Below are 22130 nucleotides of genomic sequence, written 5' to 3'. Positions count from 1 at the left end.
TTGCTGTCGAAGGATTAAGTGAGACTATCAGATGAGTTCTGTTTCATGGTGGATACAGGAACTATTCACCTTCCATTTCCACATGATGAACACGAGAATAGTACTGGCACTAGAGGTCAACGAGTAAAGCATGGAATCGCGCAGCAGTATGAACATGAGGGGAGATATATAACGCGGTTTGCGAGTCTCTTGTACGACTTTGGCGACGTGAAGCGCAAGAAGAGTGCAGTGGCCTATGAGTTTTGGAACCCACGCTATCAGCGCATACTCGCTGACTTCGTAGGCCAGACAGCCTGGGGCATGGAGAGGGAGTGGGATAGCTGATTCATAACTTAATGTTACTTGGACAAGTAGTCTGCCACGCGATGTGCTCACCTATCAGTCGCTGGGCGACTGCCCATCCCGTTGACACAGAGGCCAAAAGGTGTGCAGTGAGCAGTACACAGAGAATACACAGAATGACCCGATTTCGCCCAAACATCACATAAAGAATTACGCTGAACATGACTGGCAACATGTTAAACTTATGAAATTACGAGTAAAGGCGTACTTACAGCCGGCGGATGCGGTCACGGGGGATGAGCAATATGCTGTAAAATGAAACCAGAAAGTACATCTAGGCCTTGGGCTCAGTTTGTGCAGCATCGAGAGGCTACGATGGCCTACATCTATGTAGCAGGTAATGAGATCAGTCGCAACATTGCACATAATAATGCTTACCGAAGAATCCGAGCTATGAGCAAAGATGTATACTGGTGTGGAGATAAATCACATCATAGCGGTGGAATGTTGATACGACTTACTGTAATTGCCTAGGCTAATGAAGTCGACTGTTCAAAGTGCATGCATCGTAAGCGGAGGAGGGGCGTACGCAAGGCTGGCCAACCTGCATTGAAATAATGTGGTTAGAGTCACTGCCTGTGCGAACGGCGTGGAGACGTACGGCCAGTATCGATTCTGAGCAGACGACAGGTGTCAGCAGTTTAAAGTAGATGCTGGGCATGTGATGATCATACCACTGCATAAAGCACCTTAATCCAGCCCCACCTCGCAGGCCACATATATGCGATCTGGAAACGACATGAGGAAGAGTTTGGTATTTGCTAGTCAATAGGACTAACTTCGTCTTTGAGAGTTAGGCCTAGGTTCCATTAGAGCACGTTCAAATATCCGGCTTCCATGAATGACTCAACTGAAGTCGTAGAGCGCGATCACCATCGAGAGGTCTGCATCGTTGTGATGAAGGGAAGTATTTGAATGTGTACAGAATTCCGGATAGGGGGGCCACGTACACCACATTGCTCGGCAAACATGGTAGGACGTCCCGAATTTGAGATAGTTCTCCCATTCGGCCTCCTCGAGCATTTTCACACTTAAACACTGTTGACTACGAGGAGGTTCTGTCTAGGACTGTGAATCGCACTACGGTTTTGAGATGCTCAGTGCACACCTGGACGTATGCACTCCACGAAGATGTGAGCGCGCCGGACGCCGACTGCCGGATACGAAGGAGGGAAACACCTGATGATTGTCGAAGACGGTCTATGATCACGGAAAGATCATCGGAGATGTTGTATGGGAGCAATGCAACGAGGCAAGGTGGGTATGGCGTCTCTAAAGTAAGCTGTTCTTATCCTTACCCCTGTCATCGAGAGCAGACTAAGCCGGCAATCAAACCATATGGGCCGCCGGCTGAAGGGCTAGACGATGATTGGTAAGGAACGCGTAGCTCGCCAATACGAATCCCTTGATAACAGATGTGCAATTGCGCTCATATATGATCGGCTTGAATCCCGAGGCAATAAGTGCGGTTGTGGGCGGCATCCTGGCCTCGTTCTCAGGTGGACCGATTAAGCTCATAAGAACCGAGAGATGCTGGACTTTAAGCGGAACGGGTTGTATCTAGGGTTCACACTCGGCGGACCTACGACGCGGCAAAACAGGACGCCCGCGCACTACGAGGCAACCTGTTCAAAGATGTGGTGGTAGCTGGCCTGAGTAAGAGCGTTGATGAAAGATGGGCTCAGAAATCGAAGTTCTTCGTCTTCGAACAATCGAGATACCCGTGTTGCACCAAGGTCATAAGGCGTGTTCACAACTCAACGTTCCGTTGATCGGGCTTCCTCATCAATGAATGTTGCATTCATCGAATAGTCTGTGCATAGCACAACAGCGATTCGACAAAACTCCAGAGACCTGATAATATATCAAGCGGCATTGGGCATGTTGAATGCATCCAACCCTCGGCTATGGGGCCGAACACCTGAGCGTCCGGCCAAATCATCTTCGCCGTCCTCACACCTAGGCATCCGGCCAGATGGCCTTCGCCGTCTCGACGACCAGGCTCAACTTCCGCACCACATCCGCCTCCGTGACGGGGTTCCCCTCTGCATGCGATGCGAAACCGCACTGCGGGCTGATGCAGATCCTGTAAGAGTTGAAAGATGGAACGCAGAGAAAGAAACAGTCCATGAGCAAATACATGCAAGAGCTCGCGGAGCGCCACGTACTGGTTCAGTGCCTCCTCCCGCGAGCGCTTCTCGTCGCCATTTGCGATGACCTCAGCAGCAGCGTGCACGCGTGCGATGAGCTCTTCCTTGTTCTCCATCTATGTCCGTGTGTAAGTGCCGGAAAGCTATGCATCCTAATTAGGCGCAACGTACCACGGGGAACTTGCTCGACACGAGACCGAGAACGACCGACTTGCTCCGGGGGAGCCAGCGCAGGGGCTCAAACGTGCCCGCACGCTCGGTTTCGTACTCCAACTGCGTGTAATGGAAGCCATAAGCACGGGCGCCGCGCGAGAGCCAGGAACACATACGTAATAAGTGTCGACATGAATCTCTTGGAAGAGCTTGATAGCTATGCGGTCGTATCCGCCCTCACTGAAGTGCCTCCCATCCTTTCATGATGTGTCAGCGTATATTTCCCCAACAAACCTCACCCAATGCCGTGCTACACGACGCGCGCCCAAAGATTCATTGAACAGTTTCCGATCGATGCCCAAGAACAGGAACATGGTACGATCTCGGAGACATCAAGCAATCACATCTACCTAGAGCGGCAGCGGATTTCTTGGCGGTGACCGAGCTAATAGCGCTCTAAGATGTAACTTGGCACAGTTTTGTGTTCAAGGGTGTTGACGAATTGTACAACAATCGCTTTCCGGACATCGGAGCATCCGAAAATAATAACGACCGCAGCCTCTCGACCGTATGCGAGACCAGGCCTCTGGCCTTCTCGGGGCGCGTCGCAGCACGAAAGCACTACGCACCTTGAAGTTCCCGCGGCACAAATGCAGGCCGACCGTCATGTCCGCGGGGCGGCCCTCCAAACACCTATTGTACACGCGGCAGTATAGGTCGAGCAGTGCCGCGTGGTCGATACCGCGTTCCTCCATGCCCCGGAGCATCTTCTCGTCGCAGAAGTATGCTAGCAGAGGGTCGTCGAACTGGATGTTCCCTGCAAGGCGGGCACGCGATTTAGCACTTTGATAGAAGTAATAGAGGTGGCTAGAGCAGTGGGCAGCAAAAGGGGGTGCGACTCACGGCAGCCGGCATCATAGAGTGCCTTAATCTCCTCGCGGTATGCCTGTGCAACATCCGCAAAGTATTCCTCTGTTATTGTGAGGGCAGAGACGTTCAGCCACTGTCAAGCGCAAAAGGTGTGCTAGGGGCTGCGCACCGTCATTCTTGTAGACGTCCTTCCGGTACGCGTAGGGGCCATGGCGGAGGTGGAACCACTCGGGCGCGCACATGGTAATTTTAAGGTTTTTGTGCTCCTAGAAGCGATCACACATGTTCAGTGAGCGATGCTAGCAGATGTCGTAGCGGTGAAAGGCTTGCCTCGGGCTTGGTGAGGGTCTTGAGCGCCTCGAATTGGCCGATGTAGAAGGGCTTGGTGCGCTTGAGTTTTGACTGCGTTGCGGCAACAGACGGAATGTATTGAGTCGCAGTGTTGGAGGGAGCCTGTGTGTGTACTCACTTCGCACAGGTATGAAGCGGCGCCCTTGAAAGAGGCCTGCTTCTTGAAGGCGTCGACGTCGGGTACATAGTCCTGCGAGCGGCATGCGCATAGCGTCAGGCACACAGCGCCGGTGGCGTTCGTGGGTCCGACGTACCATGAACCAGTCAAGAGGAACTGGAAATTTAATGTGGGTCAGACATGAACCCTATGCACAATGCGATAACGACTCACCAACCGGAATGTACTTCATGCCATCGAGGTTGTCAAAAACGCCATCGAAGAACATATGCCTATTTTACGAGGCTCATCAGCTCTGTCCAGGAAAACGCTGTACCACGCTTGATCGAGGATAGTTGATGCGATCGACAGCACTGCACATTACGCACCTCCTGAACTCGCCATCTGTGATCGCCTTGATGCCGACGTCCCTCTGCATCTGCACAATGTTCCGGATCGCCTCGTCCTCGACCACGCGGAGCTCCTCCTGCGTGCATTTGGCCTCCTCGGACTCCTTGCGCTTCTGGAGGAGCGCGACAGGTCGCTTGAGGGAGCCGATGTGGTCTGCGCGGAATGGCGGGCTGAGGCGGGGGGCGGCGGTCGACATGGCTGACGGCGGGAAGGCTGAGCAAGGCGAGAATATGAGAGCGGGAGGATAGGAGACGGCGGAATCGTCACAAAATCAAAGTCTGCTCGATCGCAAGGTGGATATATAGAGTATGCCGGAGAGACACTTTAGCCAAGCCCTGATAGAGGGGCTTGTCCTGGTGACCCTCTCGTGTGTTGTCAATCTTGAGTTTTTCAACGGTGAATGGTCAAAGACGGCAAAAAGACATACACGCACCGCTATCGCATGACTAGGTCAGACCAGGATAGACTGTGCCATCTGCCGCGGACGCCCGCGTCACTGCCGACGTCGCCTGGCCATGATGTTTACAACCAGTCGTGACTCCAAGGACCCGTGCCCAAATGACCGCGAGTGATGGCCCAGTTTGAGATTCACAGAGTCTGTCTCCTTACAGAGCCCTCGTCGGCGCCCTCGAAATCTCGCTAAGTGTAAACACTCCAGCTCTGGCAATAGACATTCGGACTCACCTCTCCCCACTGGCTGCACCCTTTTCTATCCTCTGAACATCACGGAGCATATGGCGTCAATCGCCAGTTTCTGCGTACGAGTTCCAGAGCGATGCGGTTAGGGACAAGGTCCACATTGCTCGTTTGGGAAGGGGCGAAATGCGTAGCCGAGCCGCACAGAGCAGTCCTTGTATCACATCTTATATGAATCCAGGAGTCCATAGCGGTGATCCGATTTCTGCGCAGATCTGTGTGTGTACGTGGGAGCAGGACGTGCTCGTCGCTTCCCTAGGCGAGGCGTGGGTGTGGGTACAGCAGTTCCGTGAGTACTCGCCAGAGCATTGGTTTCTGATATACGGCGGCGGGAGGACTCCTCGGTCGATTTAGATCATCAAGCACCCTCCTTGGGATCTTATGGACGATAGCCAGAATCCGTCTCGAATGCGCGCACGTAATCTCAGTGCATATCTGTCATCCTCGGCCATGACCCCGGTGGGTTGACTCAAGATGGTCGGCCAGTCGGTCTACTTCTCATTTTGTAAGTAATCGCCAGCCTTGGGTGTCGGAGCTTTGGTTCGCCTCTGTCTTTGCTATGATCCGCCAACCATGTCTGCGGCACAGAGAATCTGATGGCATGCCCTCTGTAGCTGACTGCATCGGCCAGAAAACTGCCTTCGAACCTGCTCAATAGCTCCACAAGCTGTGTCGAGCAACCCACGACTTGAACTTATCAGATAGCACTACCCCTCTACGCCAATTTCGCTGGAGGTCGAACACTTGGTCAGCCTATCACGCTCATTTGGAAAGCTAAATCTGTCTTTCACCGTCCTGTCCTTCTCTTCGTTGGGATCGCATGCCACAAACCTGTGGAGAACTCAGTGCATTGACCGTCCAAATTGTGTGGCGTGGGACGGTGCGTCTGCTTTCTCCCACTAACACTGTGGCGGGCTCCTGTTTGAGCAAGTCTGCCGCCGTGAATGCTCAGGTCCCGTGTTTTATTACCTGCAGACACGCGCTTTGGATCAGGGATCTTTGCTTGTCCCACGAAGTCGCAACGCCACACGGGGACCACGCTTTGGCCACCAAATCCTCTCGGCGCTTCCTGCTGCCGCCCATGGTGGCTCTTCAGGCGTTGTATAAAGGCTTGCGTGATCCCAGCGTATCATGCACACCTGTATACTCCGCGCGCGATGTCTTCCGGAACACCTCAAACGACAACATTCACAGACGAGTGAGTGCCCGGGTTCTCTCTTACATCACGTCCGCGTAGTGAGCCAAGCGTAAATATTAGGATGAGCACCCTCGTCGAGAAGCTCAACATAGTACGCGCAAACCACGACAGAGAAATCCTTGCGTGCGTGTGGGTCTGTGGGAAACGCGAAGTCGACCGCAATACCCGCATGCGTTTCTACCGGTACCTCATCACTTGTTATGACACGGCGCCCATGCCCGATGCACTGTATGGCAAGAATCCGCGCGTCCTCGCGGAAAGCCTCGATCCACAGACATTCGAGGAGGCAGCGCGCATTCGTGTGGACGCGGACATCGGTGGAACTTTCATCCCGCCGCTCATGCAGGAGGTCTTTCAAGGGAATCCCGACTCTTGGAAGGTTGCGCGTGATGATCTGGGACAATTGCTTGGTAGTATCTGAGATGCGGGTTTAGCAGTGCGATGTTTCAGCTATCTTTGTCATGTTGGGCTTTGCGGACGATTATATATGTGGAACAAGAGGAGTCAATAGCATATGCTTCACAAGGCTTACCCCCTCAGTTATTTGTCAATGCTGCAGCGCGGGGCAGGATTCCCCGAGCGCACCAGAACACGAGATGGATTTTGTATGCTACATCTCTCGTCGTGGCCAGCTGCTAGATGCATGTCATTCAGCTGTACCTGACTGAGTTGGACATATGTATTCAAAGTGCATCTACCCCGCCGCCATGATGAGGAACGCCATGGCTCACGAGTGTTTACCGAAGTTGCGGCAAGAGGATTGGCTGCCCCGCCACTCACTTTGTGACTGTTCAAGATCGTGCATTGGCCTGACAAGTGTGGCCGGGTCGGATAACAGTGCCGTACATATGGTAGCAGATGTGTGGCGACCGCAGAGGACCAGCCTTGTCCATTAGAACAAACCATCGCTGGCGCCCAAGAGCAACTAATGTACAGCGACACTGCCTATGTAGACAGCCGTGGCTTGTCGCGGTGGGTGCAGGTGGCTTGTATCGGCAAGGCGCCGTAGAGCTTCGCTCGCTGGATCTCTGAACAGCGCGTCAATCGCAAGCTTCACTCTCCATCCCGTACGTCTTTTTGAATCAAATAATTAACATCAATATAATATGAGTTCCATAAGTGCATCGATGAACAACAAAATCCATATTAACGAAAGTAGCAGCTGAGCGTCACTGCGTCAGAGACTGCTCTTTGGGTCGAAATCAGGTGCGATGATCCGTCGTCGGACGTCTTCCTCGACAGACTCAGTGATATGTTCGAGCTTGCGGCCCGTCCGAGCACCCACGACCTTCCATGCAGCAGTCTTGACAACAGGAGGGCGGTATCTAAGACAGTAAGCAAACGACAGCGAGATACAGCGGATTGACGGGGCTTGCTCAAGGAGCTGCAATACCAAGTCATCTTCGTGCATATGACAGAACGCAGCCTCAAACCTCGTTTTTGAGTTCAATACCGAGAGCCGCAGGTGCACAACGGTTGGCATACGGCCAAGAGCAGCGAAAATAACCTTCTAAAGATAATGTCAGGGGGTCGACCTAGACGATAAAGAATTGGATAGATAGTCACCATGCATGCGGCGATAAGGCCCGGCCTCATGCCACTGTCCGACAAGCAATGAAGTTTGACTTCAAGACTACGCAGCCGCGGCGTGCATTCGACCAGCGGCATCCAGAAGGAGTCGGCCAGTCCAGGATCGGCCATTATTACGAATGAAAGCGCCAGGGGGGATGTCTGCTTGATTAGACGGAGAGTGGTATTGAGCGCATGCGTGGTTGAAGAATACGGGAAAAAGCGATGAGGTTCGGCAATTCTGCTGATTGATACGTGTGGAACATGGCAAGTTGGCGACCATTGCTCGAAGAATTCCACGGGTCCTTCGACATAGTCTAGGCTTTTCCAACATGCAGTCTCTGCTGTATTGAAGCGAACGCAATCATGGATCCGCAGCGCGCGAAGGTTTGGAAAGGCTCGCCACAGAGTATACATTGAGATGCCGACATCAGAAAGCCACAGAGATAGCTTGCGCACATCGGGGAAGGAGTGGTGGTACCCATTGGTGGGGTTTGACGAATGATCAGGGCCGAGCTTTTCCGACAAGGTAAGCTCAAGATCGGACACCTTCATGTTCATGAGGGCAGGAAGAACCCGGCCGCTCCGCATATGATCGACCAATCGCAGCTTCTGCAACTCGTGACGCATAGACAAGAGAAACTCCTGGACACATGGGCGCATGACGGTGACCGTGATGTCCAGGCAGCGCAGATTAGGCAGGATGTGGATAGCTGACGCTATGCGGGGCTCTAGGGTAATGATTCCGTCAAAGAAAGACAATGTGAGCGACTGCAGCTGAATGGCGTTCTCGAGGAAGTGTGCCAATTTCTGCCCAGCTGTCACGAAGGGCTCTCTATATCGACCCGTCTCAAAAGCTTTGCGTTCTGCGGATACTCCGCCGCGAATTTTCAGCGACTTGACACAGTGTAAACGTCCAGGTATGTCGTTGAGCATGTATGTACACATCCCCGTGATCTTTTGATAGTTTAGATCACCGTAGATGTCATCTATAGTCACCGCAGATAGAGCCTGCCTTTGCGCGAGGGGGTGTATGCCTCGAGCTGTGGCCGATAAGTTGTGGGCGCTCGCCGCATCGAGGTTGGCAATAATCTCGAGCAGAACATCTTCGTTTAGACCGAGGAGTCCCTGTTGAGCGTACAAGGTTTCATAAACCAAGATTCAGTATATATCCCTCAAGCAAATAGTGCGCCATACCCCTGACATTCTTGGATCTGGCGATATCGTGATTGTGGACTTCCCCTAGGAGACTTGTATGGCAGGTCAACGATTTAGACTGATGGTGATCGCTGGATGGTCCAAGCAGTATCATATGGAGTTTGCTATAGGAGGCAGGGAAATAGACGTGAAGGACAATGTCGGAAATGTCGGCATACAGTGGTTGGCAGTTGCTTTATACCTGTGGTGGGGTTGCAATAGCAGCCGCGTCGCGCCACAGAGAGCCACTACACAAGAAGCCAAAGCCAGGTATCCGGACACGTCGAGTATCAAGATCTTGAAGTACAAATGCAGAAAAGGAATAACACGCTTTGACCTGGCAGTGGCGTAGTAGTAGCCGCTTCAGCGCTTGTGTTCTATCACACGGCACTGTGGCTGCGTACACGGGGAGCTCACCGCATTTAACAAGGTCGCACCCGGACATACTCCACCCTCGCTCAATAATTTTTGAAGGTAGATCTTACCAGGCCCCGTGCAACTCCCCTAAAGGTTTGGCCTCCGGCAGCATTGTTTAGAGCTCGAAAATGCCCATATCCTTGTCCTACTTAGCATTTTTTTGACCCCCAAAAGGGGCAAAGATGCGTCACCGCTTGTCCTTTTTAGCATTTGTTCCCAGCAAGTTTCGCTAAGACAATAACAAGATGGTCCGAATAGGTCCGAATATGGTAATCATTTGTTTCGTAGTGGGGCCCTTTGCCGACGCCGAGCATGTAGATTAATATTGTAACACAGAATATGTCTAAAACATAATCTAATCAATAATTGAAACCAGGTTTATGACCGCAGATTTCGAGCTTGCCGGACGTGCTGCAGGGGATACATAAGCGCCATTCATGTGACGTAAAGCCTCGGCCCACTCACCATTAATATAAAGGTGTGGAGAAGCGGGGGGAGGCGAACACTATTGGTGAGGTTCAAATATGGAAGTTGATAGGCGCGCCGATGGGAGACTTGAAGCGGTCGTTGCACAGGCCTCTCATACATACATCGCCAACCCTCCTGCTATATAGCTGTGGAGCGAGAAAACAATAGACGGCGTCGGCTTGCGACACCTCCTGCGCGAGCCCACATTTGCGCAAGACACAGAGGTATCATCCGCATGATCAACGTGGTCATCGCGAGCTTCAACACCGTCCATGAGATATTGCTTCCAAAAAATCTCGATCTGTCAGAGCAATCTATCTGAGAGGAAGTTGTTATATTCTGACGTGCGATTATCTAAAGACATGTAGTGACCTAGTACAAAAAGGCGGAGGTCCTCCCGGTCGCGGGGTTGAAGGCAAATAGCCTGGTAGGCCCAAGTACTTGCCCGGTTACGTGCAAGGAACGTGCTCGGATATACCGCGGCTTTGATTTTTGGATGCAGATATCCATCTGTTGATTCTGGAAGAGGTCCGGATCGCCTTAACAGACACCCGCCTCTACGAATCTGATCACACGACGGCGATGCGGGTATGTGTCTACAAGGTTCGAAGCGATCCCTCCCGTGTAGGAGATAGATGGCTCCAAGTAGACCTGATGCTAGTGTGATTTCTTTCCATTCCACGAGATGATGTGAACGCTAGTTCGTAGTACAGTGACGAGACAGGGATAGAAGTACACAGTGTGAATGCGGTGTTTGTACATTGCGCTGAGCCGGTGTCCTAGCATGTCCGAGATATTACTTGCCGATTACGATACTTTCGCCCAATGACAGAGGCGGTAATTGAGGAGGAATGGGTGGCTATAGACCCAGCGCAGCGATGTGGCGCATGATGGTCAACGATGCCAGGATTTCTGTGAATGCTCATGAAGAACTAGTACGATATGCCACGACGCAACTACATACCAGCTGACATACGCGCGTGCGCCTCGTAGATGGTCAGAATATTTCCCGATGTCCCAAATACGGGCTTGTTTGGCGGCTTCAGGTTGTAGTGAGCGACTAGATAGTCGCGGCTGTCCGTGCACTGGAACTGATTGTCAGTAAGACCTCCGCAGATGCGCTTGTTGACTTACCGACCACTCCTGGCCCTCTTGGCCCTTGTACGTCCATCGATACTCCTCCCCGTCCAATCCTCTGAACTTCCGTGAAAGGGATCTATGCTGCACGTTAATTGTCATGTTCCTCCCTTCAAGGCCAGGCACTTACCCTCCGAACATGGACGTCTTCCGCAGATACTGGCCCATGGGCATCGACACGGACGATCCCGCGAACGAGATTTTGCCCAGCGTGCCGCCCGCGCCGAACTCGAGCACGACGGACGGCGCACGAGCCGGCGGGCGGGACTCGCGCTGTGCGGACGAACGCCGTCCCACATTGTACACCATGAGCGTGTCTCCCGCGCCGGGCGACTGGTTTGTCGGCCGGGCTACGCGCAGGAAGAGGCGGTCGTAGATATCGTCGAAGTCTGAGCCAGTGTAGGCACCAGTGCGGTCCTCAAGGAAGTATGGGAGTGTGCGGTTGATCATGTTGGCGGGGATAGAATGGCGTAGCTCTTGCCCTGCTTTTGAGCGTATTAGAGGTTGAAGTCGTGGCACCAGTAGAGCTGGAGGGAGGAACCCGCTGCGCTTTGATACGTGGAAGTTGTCGGTCCCAGGCACGAAGGTTAGCTTATATATATATGTGCTACTTACCCCAGACGGGGAACTGATCCGTGTACGGCATGCATCAGTATCAGCAGTACTGGGACACAGAGAACGTGAGCGGCCAAAGAGGGTGAACGGAGGAAGATTCACACACCCCGATGCGGGCCGCGCGACTGAATTGGCCTCGAGGAAGCGCGCGAATTTGAAAGTGCCTGTTGCGCTACTAGCGCGGGATCAGAGACGACTGCTTGTGTACTCGCGCGCTGGGCACTGCGCAGGTAGGCCTGGGACGAGGTGCCGCCACGCATGAGCCCAGTGTCGGGATCCTCGGAGAGTTATCGCCAGGTTTCGGATGTTCCGATGTGGCCAGCTGCGCGGATATCTGAAGTAAGGCGCGGCGGACTAGGTAGAGCCTGCTCTTTGGTGCCGCCACTTGACGCCTCACGTCTGTGAAACCGTCCGGCTATGTCACAGAAAGTGAAACGCAATGAGCACGTCATAACCCAGTTTTTTTGCCCTGAGACTCCGTCCATGGCACCCTCTCGGTGCCCGCCGTCCTGACTGTTCTGTGTCAGGTGTCATAAGAGCTCGCCTTCTTACATGGATACACATACCAGCTCGGCCCTGAGTCCCACCCGTCTCTCATGGAGAAGATATCAAACTTCCCTCCGATGTGCGCTTCTCGCGCGTTGACCGACTTCATTTCCGCCATTCTAACGCGGTGCCCTCGTCGTCTGATCAACATAGCCTCACATGACAGATGCTCGTTTTACATCGCCGAAGGATCAACGGGAGAGAACGCGAAGGAAGGGACGATACTCGTGCCCCGCCCCTTCTCGTCTCTGCAGAAACACTTCTCACTATTGCCTCCGAGCTTCGTGGCAGGCATATCATGGACTCTCAATCTACCCGACGTGAGCATGCACGAGAATGACTGATGGCTTGCAAGAAACCTATTGTGACAGCGTTCAACAGTGGAGAATCAAACTTAGTTGTTGCGTTGCTCACCTGTGCGGAGAAATCGATTCAGAGAGAAGCCACCCAACAAGCCGTCTCTAGCTAGATGTTCTGTGCACCTGACCTGCTACGGGTGCGTTAGATTCGTACGCCATCCGCCAGTCGTGTCTTTCTGTGGTTGACAATATCATATGTGACGGGCGATCACATCCCTGCCATGGCAAGAACTAGGCAGAATCAAGACAGCTCCGAGCCGACTCATTCAATCCCACCGCAGCGCGGAACCAGGGCCGACGAACCTGCGACGATCGTGGAAGGCATCAGGGACAAGAGTCGACGCATGACAGGGCTCGATTTGACTAGGCTCGATCACTGTGGTATGGGAAGCGAGGCACGTCGAGACGGAGCTCACTTTCACGGTAGCACGTTGTTGTAGGGAAGTCTTGCGCTGACCGCGCGTTGTGGAGCATGTCAAGTTATATATCGCAGTGGCATTTGCTTTTGGGGCGCTCGGGCGGCTTCGAAGGCTCAGGCGGCTCCAAGAATTGTCACCTAAATACCCAGCGTAATAGAACGAGGCCAGAATCGTCAACCGGTGGCCTGTCTAGCCCGGAAAGGCATGTAAATAGACGTGCGCCGCCACATCACGAACAGGAGGTCAGATGTCTTCTCATGAGCCCGCAACTGAATTGAACACAGGCAGAATTCAGTCACGTTGACAACATCGTGGATCTAATGTAACAAACAAAATCAGTACAAGCGACACAGACCGTGCGCCAATATTCGCAAGGTCCGTCGACATTTTGTTCGCGCGCTCCTCCCATCTGCGCACCTGTGCAACGGGGTCAGGCTTTCAGCGGAGCACCCCAGATCAGTGGGAGACGGATTCTCTCACGTACACCCCCTAAGCTCATGCTCTCCACAGTGTTCGCTCACTACCCCACTATACCGCCAGGAAGCCCCCATCCGTCCCGATCGCCATCGCGCTTGTTTTTGCGTCCAAGAACAGCTCGCCCATCTCGTTGATGTCTTCCTGCTCGATCTGCTTGCGCCCCGCGAGAGTAGCAAGGATGGACGCGGGAGTGAGCAGCTGCAGTGCATACCTACGGTCGCAGGTAAGGTCAAAGAAAATCGCGAACAGTCCCAAGGGAATACTTACCGAAGTGAGCTCGTTTCGCCTCGTTTTGCTAATCTGTCGAGGACGCCGGATCCTAGCTGCAATCCTTCGACGTCCGCGCGCAGCTGCACAACCTTGGCAACCTCATCATGTGAATAGCCATCGGTCTTCACAATGAGGCATCTAACGCGGGTTTAGACATTGGTCAGTATAATCACGAGATCGCCCGGAGAGGACCTACCGATCGAGGAGATCAACAGGGATTCCATGAGGGGCCACAATGTCAGTTGTTCCACGAACAAGGGCGTTGCCACGGTTGGTCGCGAGAATCACGGTGGGCGCCATGGGAGACTCGAGAAGCGCATTGAGATATGTGAAGCATTCAATGTCGAGCATGTGCACCTGCGTGAGCGGAAAGAATCGCGCGCGTGGTCACATCTTGTCCATCAGAGCTTAACATGTGCGACAAGACGAACCTCGTCGATGAAAACCACACCAGGAACAACCTCCGCGACTCCCTGATCAACATAGCCCTTCACGACTTTGTTTACTTCCCTTCGCAGCTTCTCTGTCACTTCGGTGCGGCCGCTCTTCACAAGGCTGCCCATGACGCTCATGATGTCCTGTCCGCCTTGTGGTCGGGCGTTTGCAGCGTCCAGGTCGCCGAGCGTAACGTCTTGCACGAGCTCCTTACGCTTGTGCACATCGCCCTTGGGCAGTGGCACGTATGTCTCCGATTCCAGGTCGTACGATGATGCGTAAGCATCTGACCGACCGACGCGCTGTTGGCCCGATCAGCATAACCCAAGTCACATCATTGTCCGCGTACCTTGACTGCGCCCGTGTTGGCCTCGACGTAGATGACATCTCCAACAACGATTTTTTCCTTGAGAATCGCTTCGTAAATACTAGGGTCCAAGCGCAGCTGCTTGGTGCCCTTGACTGTCTTGAGCCCAACAATGACATGAGAGACGGTCTTTCCGTACCCGCTCAGTGGGTTCTCGGACTCCGTGGGCGTGAGTTCAGTGACCTCGCCCTCGTACACCTCCTTCGTCTCCTTTATGCGCAGACCTGTGTGTGCGTGAACGTCAGCGTTCAGCGCGGGGTGAGAGGGCGGCGGGACGTGCCTATTGCCCGCCGGAACGCCTCCGCAAGGACCTCGGTCTTTTTCACCTCCGTGCTGTACACCTCGGAGCCGACCATGGGGCAGAAGGGCACCTTCGCGCCCAGCTCCTGCGAGATGGCGAGCGCGAGGGCCGTCTTGCCGGTGCCGGGCGCGCCGACGAGGAGCAGCGCGCGCCCCGAGAACTTGCGCGACTTGATGAGGTCGACGACGACGCCGCACGCCTGGAGCGGACCGCATGAGGATGAAGACGACAGCAGGGGCCTCTGAGAGCGCGCTCACGCACCTCGCGCGCATTCGACTGTCCGACGAACCCTGCGCCGTCCGCGCTCGCGTAGCCTTCTGAGGTGAGGCCGAGCCCTTTGATGTGCGAATGGGGCGCTATGCGCGACGAGCGGGAGGCCGACGCGGTTGAGGGGGGTGGGAGCGCGTTGTGCGCGACGGGTGCCGAGGACGTCGACGCCTTGAAGCTCGACATTGTGGAATATGGTGGTCGACAAAGGGGATTTTAGGCGCGGGGTATGGATTCGGCGCGACTACCTTCACAATTCAAGGCTTGCAAGTGCGCGCGTAATGCAGCCTTCAGTGCGGCCTTAATGCTAGCACTTATCCGCTTATCGGATAACCCAGCGGCCGCGAATCTCGAAATCGCATCTCACTTGCGCGCCGCCCCCCATGTCGTCCTCGAATCCTAAGCCATATGTCCAGGCAGGCGAGCCGCTGCAGGACTTTCTGCGCTCCTTCTGGCAGCGCCAGGTCGACGCCGCCGAGCAGGAGACACCCGACTACCGCCACCCGCCCCTGCCCCTCGCGCGCATCAAGAAGGTCATGAAGAGCGACCCGGAGGTCAAGGTGAGCCGTTGCCGTCGACTCTGAATCTGAACCATTGACCGGCCGCCCGCGTAGATGATCGCAGCGGACGGTGCGTCGCGTTGAGCAGCCGTCATCGCAGCACGCGCAGCGAGACTGACCACCGTGCAGCACCCATCCTCTTCTGCAAGGCCTGCGAGAGTGAGCCCCCGTCCCTCCTGCGCGCCGTCTGCCCACTGACCAGCTTGAACTTCTCTCCCCCACTTCTCCCCCTCCCCCGCGGCCCCTGGCGCAGTCTTCATCTCTGAAATCACCGCGCGCGCGTTCATCATTGCCGACTCGAACAAACGCCGCACGCTCTCGCGCGCGGACATCGCCAAGGCGCTCAGCAAGTCCGACCAGTTCGACTTCCTCATCGACATCGTCCCGCGCGAGGAGCCGCTCACGGGCGCGCCCGCCGCGGCGTCGCGCGTGCAGAAAAAGGCCGGCGGCGCGCCGTCGAAGCTCGAGCAGGTGCGCGCTGTCGCGTAGTGCGTCCGCGGTGCTGAGGCTGAGGCGGCTTGCTGTCTGTGCAGAACACCGACGGGCCGCAGAACGGCGCGCCGGGCAACGGCCAGCCGGGCGAGGACACGGCACCGCCGGTCGACCTGGAGCAGGTGACCGCCGCCCCCCGCCGCCCCCCGCATGTGCCCGCTGACCGCTCTCTCGCACAGCTGCAGACGCTCCTCAATCCCCCGGGTGCGGAGAAGTGACCGAACGTCTCCGTCTCTTAGAAGCGTGTGCGGGTTTTCTTGCTCCTCTTTGCATCCTTGCTTTCGTGGTCCGTCCGTATTGTCAACTAAGCACACTGTAACATAGCTCCTTCGAGCAATCTAGCACAAGCACTACTAATGACCGCAAGCAACTACGAATGACTGCAAGCAACTACTAATGACTGCAACCTACTCACCCCGCTCCTCAGCCGCCGTCCACAGGTACGCTTCACTGGGCCATGCTTCTGGCTCGACTGCCCGCAAGTCTAGTGTCGGTTGCACGACAACCTCTAGCCGGGCAGTAGGCGCCTTGCATGGCGAGCAGAAGTCCCTCTTACAGGTATGCGTCAGCTCCTCCCCAGCCAACACCAGCCTCGCCGGCCGCCCGGTCGCCCGCACGCGCCCAGCCATAATGCACCGCACTGCACATACCTCCGCGTCCGCCAGCACAGTGACCGCCAGCTCCTGCAGCTCCGGGCACACCAGCGCGCTGTCCGCGTCCGCGTCCCCGGGCACGGGCAGCAACGCGCTCAGTACGCCCGGCGCGCAGGGCGCCAGCGTGATGCTCCGCAGGCGCGGCGCCCGCGCAAGGACGTCGCGCCACCCGGGGTCGCACCCCGCGCGCCCCTCGCCCGCGCGCACGAGCGTGAGCGCGGCGAGGTCGCGCAGGTCGAGCGGCCCGACGAGGCCCGCGGCGCGCAGGTCGGGCGCGAGCGCGCCGAGCACGTGCAGCGTCCCGCGCGCGGCGCACACCGCGTGGACGTGCGCGCCGTCGGTGGGCGGTGGCGACGCGATGTGCAGCGCGGTGGGGCGGTGGAGCGGCGCGAGGGCGTGGAGGTCGGGCGGGAGGAGCGCGGCGAGGTCGAGCGTGCGGAGGGGCGCGGTCCAGATGGCGAGCGCAGTGTGTGCGGGGAGCGTGAGGTGCGCGAGGAAGCGCGCGACGGCGGGCGCGGTGGGCCAGTGGCCGATGTCGAGCGTGCGCAGGGCGGGCAATGTGATGTGCCGCGGGGCCGCGGTGTCGGGGCCGTCATCCAGGGTAGGCCCCGCGTCGACGAGCGCGAGCTGCTCGAGGCGCGGGCAGGCTGTGAGGAGGTCGAGGAAGGCGGCCAGCGTGGGGCGCGCGGTGGGCGGCTGGTCGTACAGGCCGAGGTGGGTGAGGCCCGTGAAGTCATTGCCGGGCCAGAACGCGACGCCGCGGAGGGTGAGGCGCTCGAGGCGTGGGGCGCGGCCGGCGAACAGCTGCGGGAGCACGCACTCGGTGCCCTCGAGGGTGAGCTCGCGCAGGAGCGGGGCGGGGCGGGAGAAGGCGGCGAGGAGGCCGGGGCCGTAGCTGAAGCGCGGCGCGACGTGCAGGCGGGCGATGCGCGCGCAGTGGGCTGCGAGCTGTGCGCGGAGGGGCGCGCCCTCGAGCGTGGGAGTGACCTTGTCGTCGTCGACGCGGTCGCGGAGGAGGACGGTGAGCGGGGCGCCACGCGCGCGTGCGAGGGCGAGGGCGGCGAGGCGGGGCGATGTGGTGTCAAGGGTGGCCCAGAGGGCGGCGAAGGCGAGGGCGGTGTGCCGCCAGTAGCGGCAGACGTGGCTGCAGGCGAGGAGTGCGCGGATGGGCGAGTGGGCGGGGAGCGGGGGCGGGAAGGCCGCGGGCGTGTGGTCTTCGGCGAGGCTGAAGATGTGAGCGAGCAGCTCGACGGGGAGCGTGTGCACGGCTGCCTCGAGGACCTCGGGTGGTGCTATCTGTGTGTGCACGGGATCATGGACATCGAGATGCAGCTCGCTCGGTGTGCAGACCTCGCGTTTGTCGAGGATTCTGCAGACAGAGGATGAGGTATGGAGATGAGCTCGCTGTGCGTGGGACGTACCTTCTGCCAGGGCGGGACTGCGGGGGGATTAGCACCGCAGGCATGGCGAGCAAGTGAATCGCGGGACGGAGTGCGATGGCACGAAGTGTATATAAGTGGGCCATGTCAGCGTCAGCCACCGCACTCAATGATCGTCGCTCTCCGCGATCGACAGTCACCTCAGGTGGCGGGCGGTGCCTGAATTAGATACTTGGTGCGCCATCTCCAAGCATCTTCATTTGGTTGCCCGCTTCGGTCGACGTCATGGCATCAAACCAAGGTTTGCAGAAGCGAGAAGGGGTTGTCCGTTGATATATAACTCGCGGCGCAGCTGTCCTCTCGCGTTGACGTTACGATGACCCTCCGTCGACGGTGGATCCTCCTCTGCGTCCTTCTGGGCGGCGCCGTAAGTATGCGTCATCACCGTTCTCATCATCACCAGTCTCGTCATCATCGTTTCCATCAGTGCCCATCATCGTTTCCGTCGCCGCCCTTCGCGGCATTTATCTTCCCGTCATTGGCCTTCCTGCCCTCCTAGTGGCCGGTTTCGGTATACTCGGGCCCCTTGCTGTGAGTGTAGTCGTCTCCCGTCACAGCCTCCCATCCGCTGTGGGAGGGATAGTCGCAGCATCGTCCGGAGATGGTCGAAGGAATGATTTGTGGTCGGCTAGCTGTAATGATTGCATGGCCGCGTTAATCTAACGAAAGCGACCGCGTTCGGAACAAACAAAAGAAACGAAGAGAGTCTAATCTCTGCCCTAGACGCGCATATACTGAGCACTCGAGCGTTCCACGAATACGACGACCAGAGACCAGCGAAGACCCAATAGGTAGCAAAAAGAAATTAAACAAGGGGGCTCACCAAGTCATGCGGGTTTGTGCTGTTGCGATTTACGCGAGAAGAGGGCCAGATGGAGATTTGAGAGCAAGGGTGAAACTGGATTTCTCGACGTCGACGCCGGTTTATATATGTACAGAGAGACCATAACAGCTATGATATCATATGCGACTCGCGAGGAGAAAATGACGCACGACGAGGCCGTTGATCGACGTCCCAAAATAGAAAACACCTTCCAAATCGAGATGGAAGTCCGCCCAGGGCATAAGCAAGCTAGACTCGGTGCAGTCAGTTCGAGTCCGCTTCTGGCAACATCTCAGTGTCCCGAAGATGTTACCCAGCGTGTCATATTTACTTGCGCACCCTGCCGCTCTCAGGAGCGTGACGACACCGGCATCCCCGTTTGGCCTACACCAGTCGCTTCATCTCGCCTTCCACACCGTCTTCGCCAGCCCGAGAGCTGAAGGGGAATATCTGTACGTGCTTTCTGCCTTGTGTTCGAGGACGATGAAGAGACTCGAGAAAATAGATAGAAGAAGTAGAAAGGAAAAGAAAGAAAGAAAAGAAACACATCTGCTGACGTTCCTTCAACGTGTTTTCCCCCACCACTACGCAGGCTCGCTCGCTGCCGCATGGCAGGCGGTGATCGGCAACGCCGTCGCTGGCTTCTTCTTCGCAGCCTGGCAGTACATCAATTCTGGAGGAGTCGGCATTGTGATCTCAGCCCTCTGGTACATTGTCTCAAGTATCGCTGGCGTTGTCGTCGGTGCCCTCATGGGCTAGCCCACGGCAAGAAGGGAACACCCTGCTCGTCGCCAGCTTTGACTTCGGCTTTGTACTCACCTTTCCCGCACACACGGATGTCTGCGCGGTATGGATGAGTGCTGGCTGCCGTGCGCTGCCATGCCATGCAGGACACCCTCCGCGGCGTTGCTGTCGGACCAGCCGGGGGTTCACTAGCGCCTGGTGGACTATTACTCGGAGCGAGTGACAGAGCGAGTAGCGAAGCGAGCGCGGGGGTGGAGGCGGAGACAGACTCTTACCGCATGCGAGCTGGCTTCACGAGAGTGGTTTCTGATGTGCTAGTCACTGGGTGTGAAGATATATATGTCCATCAATATGCAGCACATTTCTGTCGAATACGACAGTCGTGGATGAACAGGATCAAGGTGGGCGCTGCATACTGTGGCTGACATGAAGGCCAGGTCAATGATTCCATCCTCCCTTGGAAATCATGGTGCCGGGAGCATATCGACGCGAAGCATACGATGTCGTTCACGGCGGCACCTATGCTTGCCCCAAGCCTGGCCGCAGCGACGTACCCGGAGAGGGTCTAGTTGTGAAGACGAGGCACTCGGGGGCGCACAGCGTGCCGGGCAGAACACTGCGGGAGTTGAACGTTGAGTGAGACGTACCTTTGGCAAAAGCTCGACTGTGAGGAGGTTAGCACTGCGGTCATATCGAGAAAGTCGATAGCAAATGCGAGAGTGAAGTGCCATGGCACAGAGTACTTAAGTTGTCCATCTTGACGCCAGCCACCGCACCCAATGATCGTGGCTCTCCGCGATCGACAGTCACCTCAAGTGGCCGGCGGTGCCTGAATTAAGTAGATACGTAGTGCACCATCTCCCAGCATCTTATTCTGGCCGCAAGTATGCCCGTTTTGGTCGACGTAATGGCATCAAATCAAGCGTCGCGGAAGCGAGAAGAATCGTTTCTTGATATATAATTCGCAGCGTAGCTCTCCTCTCTCTCGTCGACACCGCGATGAACCCCCCTCTATTAAGGATCCTCGTCTACGCCCTTCTGGGTGGCATCGTGTTCGTTATCATTGTTCCCGTCATCATCATTCTCGTCCTTCTCGTCCTCTCACTCATCGGTTTCGGCAAACTCGGGCCCGTTGCTGGTGAGCGTTGTTGTGTCCCATCACAGCCTCCCATTCGCTCACTCACCCCACAGGCTCGTTCGCTGCCAGGTGGCAGTCAGGGTTGGGCAACGTCGTCGCTGGCTCCCGCTTCGCGATCTTGCAGAGCATCAGGATGACTCGCGTGAGACCGGTCCGCTGGTGCATCATCTTCGGAGTCGTTGGCGTTGCCATCGGTGCCCTCATTGGCTGGCTCAAGACCGAGTCGCAGAGCATTGAAATGACTGCTGTGATCTCAGCCCTCTGGTACATTGTCATAAAACTCTGGTACATTGTCATCAGCCTCTGGTACATTGTCTCCATCATCCGGCATATTGTCTGGTATATCGTCTCGGCCATCTGGCATATTGTAACGGGAGTCATTGGTGTTGTTATTAGTGCTTTCATTGACTGGCTCATGGGGACATGGAGCCTCCCTGTTCTGACTTTACAAATGTCGACCTGAGCTTTGTACTCATCTTCTCCGCGCAAACTGATGTCTGCGCGATATGGAATGAATGACCTTAGGTCAAATACTGTGTGCAGAGCGCACTTTGATCCCGTTCATCATTCGATAGAAATATGATGTGTCTCAATGGACATATATATCTTCATCTCCAGTACCTAGCGCACCAGAAACCACTCTCGTGAACCTAGCTCGCATGCGGCAAGAATCTGTCTCCGCCTCCACCCGTGCGCTCGCGTTGCCACTCGCTCTGTCGTTTGCTACTTGTAATTTGAGTCCGCTAGACGCTAGAAAAGCCTGAGCGTCGACCGATGGTAACGCCACGGAGGGTGCCCTCCAGGGCATCGCAGCGGACGACACCCAGCACTCATCCACCGCTTATGGCTCGGAAATCACGGTGCCAGGCACATATCGATGCGGTGCGACGAAGCATACGATACCGCTTAGGGGATTAGTACTGCGGGCATGGCGAGCAAGTGAATGGTGGCATGGAGTACCTTGGCATACAAAGTATATAAGAGGTCCATGTCAGCGTCAGCCACCACATTCAATGATTGTCGCTCCCCGCAATCGACAGTTACATCAGGTGGCCGGCGGTGCCTGAATTAAGAAGATACTTGGTGCACAATGTCCAAACATCTTATTCTGGCGGCAAGTATGCTCGCTTCGGTCGACGTAATGCCATCAAACCAAGTATCGCGGAAGC

The 22130-nt window shown here is 56.0% G+C and overlaps 8 protein-coding genes across 8 annotated transcripts; 3 read left to right on the top strand and 5 right to left on the bottom strand.

Moving 5' to 3' along the window:
* Nucleotides 1-2115: 2115 nt before the first annotated feature.
* On the bottom strand, nt 2116-4599 carry POSPLADRAFT_1183181 (hypothetical protein). Its single transcript, XM_024488981.1, has 12 exons — nt 4353-4599; nt 4198-4256; nt 4121-4140; nt 3985-4056; nt 3846-3917; nt 3685-3781; nt 3549-3617; nt 3275-3462; nt 2822-2902; nt 2664-2765; nt 2511-2608; nt 2116-2428 (listed from the first exon to the last, which is right to left on the bottom strand). Exons 1-12 carry the CDS (start codon nt 4568-4570, stop codon nt 2302-2304), a joined length of 1203 nt encoding a protein of 400 aa, XP_024337448.1. The 5' UTR covers nt 4571-4599; the 3' UTR covers nt 2116-2301.
* Nucleotides 4600-6227: 1628 nt separating this feature from the next.
* On the top strand, nt 6228-6689 carry POSPLADRAFT_1048041 (hypothetical protein; the record flags this gene model as incomplete). Its single annotated transcript, XM_024479424.1, has 2 exons — nt 6228-6268; nt 6308-6689. The coding sequence occupies 2 exons, from the start codon at nt 6228-6230 to the stop codon at nt 6687-6689; spliced, it is 423 nt and encodes a 140-aa protein (XP_024337447.1).
* Nucleotides 6690-7445: 756 nt separating this feature from the next.
* POSPLADRAFT_1058827 (hypothetical protein) lies at nt 7446-9043 on the bottom strand (the record flags this gene model as incomplete). Its single annotated transcript, XM_024481085.1, has 3 exons — nt 7446-7778; nt 7835-8965; nt 9035-9043. 3 exons carry the CDS (start codon nt 9041-9043, stop codon nt 7446-7448), a joined length of 1473 nt encoding a protein of 490 aa, XP_024337446.1.
* A 1735-nt stretch (nt 9044-10778) lies between these two features.
* POSPLADRAFT_1148381 (hypothetical protein) lies at nt 10779-11506 on the bottom strand (the record flags this gene model as incomplete). Its single annotated transcript, XM_024486170.1, has 4 exons — nt 10779-10831; nt 10884-11004; nt 11054-11135; nt 11187-11506. The coding sequence occupies 4 exons, from the start codon at nt 11504-11506 to the stop codon at nt 10779-10781; spliced, it is 576 nt and encodes a 191-aa protein (XP_024337445.1).
* A 1759-nt stretch (nt 11507-13265) lies between these two features.
* Nucleotides 13266-15310, bottom strand: POSPLADRAFT_1075196 (hypothetical protein). Its single transcript, XM_024482791.1, has 8 exons — nt 15107-15310; nt 14825-15044; nt 14527-14768; nt 14174-14479; nt 13939-14099; nt 13740-13880; nt 13480-13683; nt 13266-13412 (listed from the first exon to the last, which is right to left on the bottom strand). The coding sequence occupies exons 1-7, from the start codon at nt 15296-15298 to the stop codon at nt 13524-13526; spliced, it is 1422 nt and encodes a 473-aa protein (XP_024337444.1). The 5' UTR covers nt 15299-15310; the 3' UTR covers nt 13266-13412; nt 13480-13523.
* A 178-nt stretch (nt 15311-15488) lies between these two features.
* POSPLADRAFT_1040675 (hypothetical protein) lies at nt 15489-16530 on the top strand. The gene is made up of 5 exons (XM_024477781.1): nt 15489-15672; nt 15727-15742; nt 15802-15831; nt 15926-16143; nt 16344-16530. Exons 1-5 carry the CDS (start codon nt 15496-15498, stop codon nt 16380-16382), a joined length of 480 nt encoding a protein of 159 aa, XP_024337443.1. The 5' UTR covers nt 15489-15495; the 3' UTR covers nt 16383-16530.
* Nucleotides 16531-17435: 905 nt separating this feature from the next.
* Nucleotides 17436-17633, bottom strand: POSPLADRAFT_1126110 (hypothetical protein; the record flags this gene model as incomplete). Its single annotated transcript, XM_024483560.1, has 1 exon — nt 17436-17633. A coding segment is annotated over one exon (198 nt), but the record flags the coding sequence as incomplete, so codon positions are not given.
* Nucleotides 17634-18572: 939 nt separating this feature from the next.
* POSPLADRAFT_1147579 (hypothetical protein) lies at nt 18573-21424 on the top strand (the record flags this gene model as incomplete). The annotated part of the gene is made up of 7 exons (XM_024486078.1): nt 18573-18627; nt 18684-18787; nt 19281-19800; nt 19938-20224; nt 20359-20459; nt 20792-20961; nt 21015-21424. 7 exons carry the CDS (start codon nt 18573-18575, stop codon nt 21422-21424), a joined length of 1647 nt encoding a protein of 548 aa, XP_024337441.1.
* Between the last annotated feature and the right edge of the window lie 706 nt (nt 21425-22130).

This window comes from Postia placenta, assembly GCF_002117355.1.
Source record: "Postia placenta MAD-698-R-SB12 unplaced genomic scaffold POSPLAscaffold_10, whole genome shotgun sequence".
Lineage (NCBI taxonomy): Eukaryota > Fungi > Basidiomycota > Agaricomycetes > Polyporales > Adustoporiaceae > Rhodonia > Rhodonia placenta.
Note: the sequence above shows the minus strand (reverse complement) of the source record. Positions and strands in the feature narration are given on the sequence as shown.